This window comes from Glycine soja, chromosome 16 (assembly GCF_004193775.1).
Source record: "Glycine soja cultivar W05 chromosome 16, ASM419377v2, whole genome shotgun sequence".
Taxonomy (NCBI): domain Eukaryota; kingdom Viridiplantae; phylum Streptophyta; class Magnoliopsida; order Fabales; family Fabaceae; genus Glycine; species Glycine soja.
Genome location: NC_041017.1, coordinates 24832341 through 24842740, shown reverse-complemented (window position 1 = coordinate 24842740; position 10400 = coordinate 24832341). Strand labels below are relative to the sequence as shown.

Here is a 10400-nt window from a genome sequence, read left to right as displayed (position 1 = left end):
ACTTAACGAAAGGGTGTGAGAATAAAAGTCCCATCAATTTTTGCTTATAAAAAGCCTAGAGATGGTGATTCTCGATTGACCCATCCATTATTGTTTGACACTTGTTATTTACACCCGCATGTTTTCTACATCCTTCCTTCTCTTTATATTTCTTATTATCAATTATATCCTTTATTTCTTAAACATAGTTCCTGAAATTACTTTTTAAATAACATATCAATTCTGGAAAGTAGTTAATGAGTTATGTGTGTTTTGTTAAAACATAGTTCCAAAGTTTACTTTCCGAAACAACATATATGAATTTCAAAAAGTACAACCTATTAATTTCGAAAAGTAATTTTCAAAAGTATGCTTTAACAAAATACGCATAGTTTCAGAAATTACTTTAAAAAAAATTATATATGTTGTTCTAGGAAATAATTTTCAATAGCCATAAACAAAATCGCATACACAATGTTGAACTTGGATTCCTCCATATGCACCTTCCTCCAAGAGTCGCATAAATAACTAAGCGCTAGTTGATGGACGCATTACATAGTTCAGTACTAGATAGTGACTGATAAATTCGTATGTAAAATTCCCAATGGACAAAATGCGAGGAGACACCTAATGGTATGTTAGCAGCTTTAATTTGTGATTATTGTTTTTCTTTTGTTTATTATGAAAATGAGACATCATTTTAGCATTAACAACAATAATAATTCTCACAAAACCAAGTTGGCTGAATTGATTGTTATGGACCCACAAAGACAAAGACACTTCAGCTTTACAGTGGCCTAAGCTCAATCTGTGTGTTAATTTGATAGTTGTGCGCACAATGTTTTTTTACACAATAAAATAAGGATAACAATAATCATAAATCAAAGTTGTTAATACACCATTAGGTGTTTTCTCACATTTCGTCAATTAGAAATTTCAGATATCGGTCCCTCAATATCTAGCATAAAACCAACTCATGCATTTAGCGATTAACAATTATTGTAGCTACTGAAGGTACGTTCGATATTTCATATTTAATTTTGTTTATAATTATTGAAAATTACTTTCTAGAATAATATATATCAATTTTGGAAAGTAATTTCTAGAACTATGCTTATTTTGTTAAAACATAGTTTCAGAAATTACTTTCTGAAATTAATATATATTGTTCTAAAAAGTAATTTCTAATATTATGTTTTAATAAATAAATGGTATAATTTACAATAAAAAAATATTAAGAGAAGGGAGTAGTGTGTCTGGGAAAATTGAACGGTGTAAATAGCAAGTACTTTACTATACAGACTTTTTTTTTAGAGAAAAATGTAAATTATATTAAATCCAAAATGATAAAACAATAAATGGGGCATACCTCGCAGCTAGAGAAAATCAAAAGTCTTCCTAATACAAGAAGGCCTATATCAAGATATTAAAGCAAATGCAATAGGTGCGCTTATCTATACATAAGAAACTTAATCTTGTTAATAACCTCTATTACAGAAAATTGATAATCTTCAAAAATCAGCTTATTCCTAGACAGTCAGATGCAGTAGACTATAATTGCTATAGTCAGATAACGAAATTTTCCTTGAACACCTGATGTAGATCTGCCCCTAATTAAAGAGTCAGTAATGCGCTGCAAAGAAGTGAAATGCCTGCGGAAATGAGCCAAATCACGAATGTGAGCCCTGTAACACCTTCTACCCTCACAAATAACGAATAAAGGGAAATAAAATTATACGGAATTTTTTTTTAAACATATTGACTTTAAATTGATTTTCAAAAGATAAAGGATTCGCATTCACTTAATGAAAACATAGTAGCAATTGTTCGAATAAAAACAACAAAGTTATCTCGGCTCAGAACAAGGTCGTTCATACTGAATGAATAAATAAAAAAAAACTAAAACAGAAACGTAACACAACTATATCGTTTATAGAAAATATATTATGCGAAGAAAATCCTATGCCCCAATGTCACACTTATCAGAGCATGTCTCTATCACAGACTAAGTCTCTCTAGCTCTCACATGGAATTCATCATGTGATGGCTCACCTAAACAAATGGCAATCAGCCCAAACACAAACACACACCGGAAATGAGTTATCACATTCATATATAATAAAATATTAGAGCATGTAGAACATGTAATACTTATGGATGAATTTATATAATTAACACTACTTCACAAAATCACATACATTATGCACATCCATTCTAGTTCATCCACTCCAGAAAATAACATCAAACCACAATTGTTAACCCAATGAAAGCCAAACACATGCGTTATGCAACAATTACTCTAGACTCAAGCCTACATGCAATGTGGTACCATTTTTCAGTGAAAAACCTGGTCGGGCGCCTAGGAGTACATGACAGGACATGCCTCACAATGGGTAAGTCAGGTCACTCTCACTAAGTGAAATCATAGGGAGACCAGTCAGGGTCACGCTGTTTTGCGAGAATGCTCCAACCATGTGGGATCGGTATAGACTTACAAGAGCACTCAAACCGGATGACCCCCAAGGCCTGCACTCCGAAGAGTCCGCCAGGGCCTCTTCCTCCTGATTCAGGTCCAACCTAAAAAAAACATTTGAACACACAGACTCTACCTATGAATTATGCAATACACACAACTACTCAATTGTTTTCAAAATCTCGATTGTATATATTTTTTTTAAAAAAAAAAATATTTTAACTCAGTGCGCCTCATGTGATTAACTTGTCGGGTTCCCACAGTGGATCCCATCACAACTCATCACGCATTAACTCGTCGCCCTTAAAGGGTCTTCCAGTTGTGTGATTACATAATTCATGGCTCACAACTCAAAACATACAACATCTCAAGAGTCATGTAATTCACAATCCATTACGTATCAAATGATTATCACTTACAGATAATCTCAATCACATTTTCATAATAAAATAATTTATCGCATCTCATGCATCCTACACATATTATTCAATAGTAACATTTACTTGACACAACAAAAATATAAATTAAACTGAAATATATTAGTAATACAAATTCCAAGTAGTATATATGCACTAACCAAATCAAAATATTTAGGGATAAAATAATGATATGTACCTCTAAGTCTCGATTAATTAACCGGTAAGAATTTAACTAATAGGTAAGCACAATTATAATCAATGAAATATATATTTAACCTTAAAGCGTACAAATATATTTATATGTAATAATATATATCATACATAGTACAGTTACATGAATTAATAAATATGCATATATATGTAAATTTGTAAAGTGGAACCCGTAATTCAAAGCAGAAAACATAACTACTGCACAACCAATGATAGAGGAAATATTTACAACATATCTAAAATGGAATGCATAAATATTATACAGCTATTTATTTCTGTACAGCCATTTATAAACAAAAAGAATAATTGTAACTACTAACTTATATAGCATATATAACTGAAAAGAAATAAAATAAAAATTTTATAATAATATTTAATTTATTTATGAAAAGAAAATGATTTCTATAACCTTACTTTATTTGTTATTATTATTATTATAGAAATCTCAAACAACAAAATTGTACCAGGAGGAATCACATATAGGCACTTTCACTCAAAAAGCTTAATATATATATATATATATATATATATATATATATATATATATATATATATATATATATATATATATATATATTTCAACAAACCCAATACGTATGGTACAAGCGCCAAATAACAAACAATCATATGTATCTAAAAAAAATCTGATTTCATTGTATAATTAGATATAATTCAAAATCAGTCATATACGTATCCGGTAAACGTGGGTAAGCAATTCATATAATGTGCCTACATATATGATCATTATTATGTAATTTAAATTGAAATCAAAACATTGAAACAAGAAAATAATTCATATGAAATCAAAACTTGCAATATATGTAAATAAATCAAATTTGTAAAAAGTGAAATTCAGTTACATGACAAGCATAAATTTGGGAAAATAAGGTAAGAAACAACCCAAAATACCCAAAAATTGATCCTCTAGGGATCCCTATACATGTTCATTCTAATCCCCAAGCGTGAATAACTCATCCCTTACCTCGACGTAGTCCCTCAATCGTTCTCCGTTAGCAATTGTGGCGTCTCTGGTGCTCTCTAGAGCTCCTCCTCCGATTGCTCTGTTAGGGTGCTTGTGCGTCAGAAGAAGAGAAAGGGACAAAAGTGTTTTGTAAAAGCTGCTCTAGGTTAACATTTGATTTATATAGTGGAAATTTATGACATAATTATATTTTTTTACTTATTTATTAATTTATTAATTTCTTATTTATTTATTAAAAGTTACGGCTGTTAGAATTCCACCCCCTAAATAAAAAGTTTCGTCCCCGAAACTTACCGGTATCGAATAAGGTAGGATATGCATCACGCATCTGACCCTCTAGTTCCCAGGTGGCATCCTCACTCGAAGCACTTCCCCATACTACTTTGACCAAGGGAATCTCTTTCCCCCTTAGCTGCCTAACCATATGATCGTCGATCCTCAATGGTTGTGTTTCATATGTCAAGTTCTCTTTCACTTGGACATTGTCCAATTCGATCACGTGCGACGGATCATGGACATATTTTATGAGTTGAGAGATATGGAAGACACTATGGAGATTTGAGAGAGATGGTGGCAAAGCCACCTGATATGCAACTGGGCCGACACGCTTTAGGATTTCAAAGGGACCAATGAATCTAGGTGTGAGCTTACGGGACTTCAACGCCCTACCAACCCCAGTCCACGAAGTAACTCTCAAAAATACATGATCACCTATAGCAAATTCAAGATCCTTTCTTCTCTTATCATAGTAGCTCTTCTGCCTACTTTGGGCTGCTTTCATCCTTGGATCAACTTGACCTTTTCGGTGGTCTGCTGAACTACCTCAGGTCCTAATGCAATGCTCTCATTGGAATCTACCCAACATAGAGGTGTCCTACATCTTCTACCATACAATGCCTCGTAAGGCACCATACCTATACTAGAGTGAAAACTATTGTTGTATGTAAACTCTATCAAGGGTAAGAAACTATCCCAACTACCCCTCTGTTCTAACACACAGGCTCTCAAGAGGTCCTCTAAGGATTGGATGGTGCGCTCGGTTTGACCGTCAGTTTGTGGGTGGTAAGCAGAACTCAACCTAAGCTTGGTCCTTAAGGCTTTATGAAGACTCTCCCAAAATCTAGAGGTAAATCTGGGATCTCTATCAAAGACTATGCTAGAGGGAACACCGTGTAATCTAACTATCTCACTGACGTACAAGCTAGTCAACCTCTCTAAAGAATATCTGATGTTTATTGGGATGAAGTGAGCAGATTTGGTCAACCTTTCTACAATAACCCAAATGGAATCTAAACCTTTAGTGGTTCTAGGTAACCCCACCACGAAATCCATGGAGATGCTATCCCACTTCCACTCAGGTATCTCTAAAGGTTGCAACTTCCCTGAAGGGTTCTGGTGTTCTATCTTAGCTTTCTGGCACACTAGGCATGCAAGGACAAACTCATTAACTTCTTTCTTCATACTCGGCCACCAAAACATCTGCCCAAGGTCCTGGTACATCTTAGTCACTCCCGAGTGGATACTCAGACTACTTCTATGGCCCTCTTCCAAGATCGTTCTCCTAAGCTTGGGTACACTAGGAACACACACCCTATCCTGAAACCTCAAGACTCCATCAGTTCCCACTCTAAAACTATTCTCTCTTCCTGCGACTATGGACTCTAACTGAGCTGACAAGAATGGGTCAGACTTCTGACCCTCACGGATCTCGCTCAAGAGTTTGCTGGTGACTCTCAACATACCCAACTTAATGCTACTAGAGGTGATCTCACATGCCAAACTCATGTCTCTAAACTGCTCTAAGAGATCCAACTGTCTAACCATCAAAGCCGACATTTGAAGGGATTTTCTACTTAAGGCATTAACTACTACATTGGCTTTACCTGGGTGATAGCTAAGCTCAAAATCGTAATCCTTAAGGAACTCTAACCATCTCCTCTGCCTCATGTTAAGCTCTTTTTTATCAAACAAATATCTAAGGCTCTTATGGTCACTAAACACCTCAAATTTAGATCCATAAAGGTAATGCCTCCAAAGCTTAAGAGCAAAAACTACGGCTGCTAACTCAAGATCGTGTGTGGGATAATTCCTTTCATGTATCTTAAGATGTCGAGAAGCATAGGCCACTACCTGTCCCCATTGCATAAGCACTCCACCCAAACCCATCTTGGACGCATCACAGTACACCACAAAAGGTTCACTCGGGTCAGGTAACACTAAAACTGGTGCAGTGGTTAACCTTTCCTTAAGGGTACGGAAACTACTCTCACACTAGGCATCCCACACAAAAACTTGACCCTTACGAGTAAGCTTAGTCAAAGGTAAGGCTAGCTTAGAAAAACCCTCTATGAATCTATGATAGTATCCTGCTAAGCCAAGAAAGCTCTTAATCTCAAACACTGACTTAGGACTCTCCCAACTCATCACCGCCTCTACCTTGGAAGGATCTACTGCTATCCCTCCCTTAGATATAACATGCCCTAAGAAGCTCACCTCCTCTAGCCAAAAATCATACTTGGACAACTTAGCATATAGTCTATTGTCTTTAAGGGTTTGCAACACAACTCTCAAATGCTCCGCATGTTCCTCTCTAGTCTTAGAATACACCAAGATATCATCTATGAAGACCATTACAAAACTATCCAGGTAGGGGTGAAAGATCCTATTCATATAATCCATGAACACACCAGGGGCGTTGGTCACACCAAAAGGCATAAGCAAGTACTCATAATGACCGTAACGGGTCCTAAAGGCAGTCTTCGGAACATCTTCAGGCTTCACTCTAATCTAGTGGTAACCTGACCTAAGATCTATCTTACTGAACACACAAGCCCCTACTAATTGGTCCATCAGGTCATCTATCCTAGGCAAAGGGTACCTATTCTTAATCGTTACTTTATTCAACTGACGGTAATCTACACATAGCCTCATAGTCCCATCCTTCTTCTTAACTAACAACACCGGTGCTCCCCAGGGTGACACACTAGGCCTCACAAACTGTTTCTCTAAGAGTTCCTCTAACTGTTTCTTAAGCTCACTCAACTCTACAGGGGACATCCTATAAGGTGCTATGGATATGGGTCCAGTACCGGGCACTAGGTCTATCGAGAACTCGACCTCTCTCTCAGGTGGTAATCCTGATACCTCCTTAAATACCTCTGTAAACTCTCTCACCAATGGTATATCACTCACAGGGGTTTTGGTCTCAACTCTCATACTAGCTAAGATCATGTATACCTGTGCATCCTCCCTTAAAGATGCCTCAACTTGGTTAGCAGACAAAAACATATCACCTTCACTCACACCAGACTCAGGAAAGACAACAGATTTCTCAAAGTAATTTAATAAGACAAGATTGGAAGATAACCAGTCCATACCAAGAATAACATCAATCTGACTCAAAGGTAAAACAACTAAGTCAATAAGAAATTGTCTATCAGAAATTAAGATAGGACATTGCAAACACACATCAGAAGTTAAAACAGACCCACTAGCAGGTGTATTCACAATCAAGTCAAATTTCAAGGAAGACACAGGCAAGACAAGTTTTTCAACACAGACACGAGAAATAAATGAATGGGTCGCACCTGAATCATACAATACAACCAAGGGAACTTGACTTATGAAACACATACCTTGAATGAGATCATCAGATTGTGCGGCATCAACACCACTAAGAGCAAACACTCTCCCTATGGTCTTTGGTCGTCCGTTCTGGTTATTCAGACTTCCACTCATCTTCTCCCTCCTCGGATGTGGGCAACTGGTACTGAGGTGGCCCTTACCCCGGCAGTTGAAACAAGTCACATCACTATCTGGGCAGTCACGAGCAAAATGACCCATCCTACCACACTTAGCACGCTGGGTTGGCGTAGCAGGTATAACAGGAGCACCACCACCACCTCTACCAGTAGGCTGAGACACTCTGTTAACTGACTGAGAACTCCCACCAGCTAGGTGATGTCCTCCACTGGTCCTTTGTCCCCCAGAATGGTTACCATATTTCCCAGGAGGGGCAGAATATGGCTTAGCACGACTGTGAGTCACCGGCTTCTTCTCTTTCCCATGACTAGCATTGGCATTCCTATAAAAAGCAGCCTTCTCCCACTGATCTTCATCAAAGATTCTACACATGTTGGTCAACTATGCAAAGTTGTGAATACCATGATAATTTACCATCATTTTTACTTCTGGTCGAAGGCCATTGACAAATTTCACGCATTTGGACCCTTCCTCAGCTTCCCCCTGATAATGAGGAAAATACCTTACACGGTTCTCAAACTTCACTACGTACTCTGCCACCGTCATACTCCCTTGTTTAAGCTCATGGAACTCCATCTCCTTTCTATTCTTCACATCTTCAGGAAAATACTTCTCCAGAAAAGTCTATCTAAAGCTCCCCCATAGGACAACAACACCATCTGCTCCCTCCAAACGTGGGCAAGTGTTCTCCCACCAATACTCTGCCTCATCTGCTAGCATGTGAGTAGCAAACAACACCTTCTGATGGTCCTGACATTCCATCACCCGGAAGATCTTCTCAATCTCCCTCAGCCAAGCCTCAGCACCCTCAGGATCATAACTGTTGGATCGAGTGGCCTCAGAATAATTAAGAAGCGGGGTTGGATTAATTATTCATAAACCTTTACTAAGTAAAAAATTACTCTTCTTAAGGCTTTTACTAAATTGTTCAGAGAATGAGGAGTAGAAGAGAAAACTTAACAGAAAGTAAAAGTGGAAATTAAATGCACAGCGGAAAGTAAAAGAGTAGGGAAGAAGGAAACAAACACACAAGAGTTTTTATACTGGTTCGGCAACAACCCGAGCCTACATCCAGTCCCCAAGCGACCTGCGGTCCTTGAGATTTCTTTCAACCTTGTAAAAATCCTTTTACAAGCAAAGATCCACAAGGGATGTACCCTCCCTTGTTCTCTTTGAACCTAGTGGATGTACCCTCCACTAGAACTGATCCACAAGAGATGTACCCTCTCTTGTTCTCAGTCAAACCCAAGTAGATGTACCCTCTACTTGTACCACAAAGGATGTACCCTCCAATGTGTTAAGACAAAGATCTCAGGCTGTTAAACCTTTGATACTTTGTGAATGGGGATACAAAAGAGTTCTCAGGCGGTTAGTCCTTTGAACACTTTTGTATTAGGGAATGGGAAGAATCAAAAGAATTATCAGACTGTGTCGTTTTGAATTCTTTGACAAGGGAGAAGGGAGACACAAAAGAATTCAGGCGGTTAGTCCTTTGTTCTTTTGGAAAAGGGAGAAGAGAGACACAAAAAGAATTCAGGCGATTAGTCCTTGGCGAATTCTTTTTGGCAAAGGGAGAAGGGAATGAAAAAGATGAATAGCACAAGTTTTCAAGGTTTAGAAAACCAGAAAACTTTAGAAAGCTTTTGGTACAAAGAAGAAGAAGAAGTTCAAAGAGATTCAAGGCTTGTAAAGGATTGTATGAATAAGTGTTCAAGATGCTTGAAATGCAAAACAAAGCCTTGCTTTTATAGACTCTTCATGTCTGGTCAAGACAACCATTTAGAAGAGTTATATCTTTTAGAAAATCTTAAAACCAATTTGAAAAAGTCAAAAACCTTTTGAAGAGTTACATCTTTTGATTTATGCAGAAATAGTCACTGGTAATCGATTACCAAATAAGTGTAATCGATTACACAAAGCTTTTGTGTGAAAGGATGTGACTCTTCACATTTGAATTTGAATTTCAACGTTCAAAGGCACTGGTAATCGATTACCAAAACATTGTAATCGATTACAGATTTTTGAAAATAATTGGAACGTTGTAAATTCAATTTGAAAACTTTTTCAAAACAATTTTGCTACTGGTAATCGATTACCAGAGAGTAAAAACTCTTTGGTAAAGGGTTTTGTCAAAAACTCATGTGCTATTCAAAGTTTTAAAAAACTTTTTAATACTTATCTTGATTGAGTCTTCTCTTCATTCTTGAATCTTGAGTCTTGAATCTTGATCTTGATTCTTGAGATCTTGAACCTTGAATCTTGATTCTTGTCTCTAGACTTTCTTCATGAGTCTTGAATTCTTCTTGATTCTTATCTTGAACTCTTGGATTGCTCTTGATTCACTTGAGTTGTTCTTTGATTGATCTTTGAGCTTTTTGTCATCATCTTTGTCATCATCTTTTGTTATCATCAAAACACCTTTGAATCACCTTTGATTCATCATGAAGCTTTGCTTCTACAATAAACCCCTTTGAAGGTAGGTGGGTTGTTCCTCTGAAAGTGATCTAAACCATGGTACATAGTTACTCCTCCACCGCCTCCCTGATTGGCCATAACTTGCGCCAAGTTGTTCAAG

General features: G+C 37.0%; 1 protein-coding gene across 1 annotated transcript; it reads right to left on the bottom strand.

The window, feature by feature from the left end:
* Window positions 1–3763: 3763 nt before the first annotated feature.
* On the bottom strand, window positions 3764–4844 carry LOC114389881. The gene is made up of 2 exons (XM_028350594.1): window positions 4358–4844; window positions 3764–3810 (listed from the first exon to the last, which is right to left on the bottom strand). Exons 1-2 carry the CDS (start codon window positions 4842–4844, stop codon window positions 3764–3766), a joined length of 534 nt encoding a protein of 177 aa, XP_028206395.1.
* Window positions 4845–10400: the final 5556 nt, after the last annotated feature.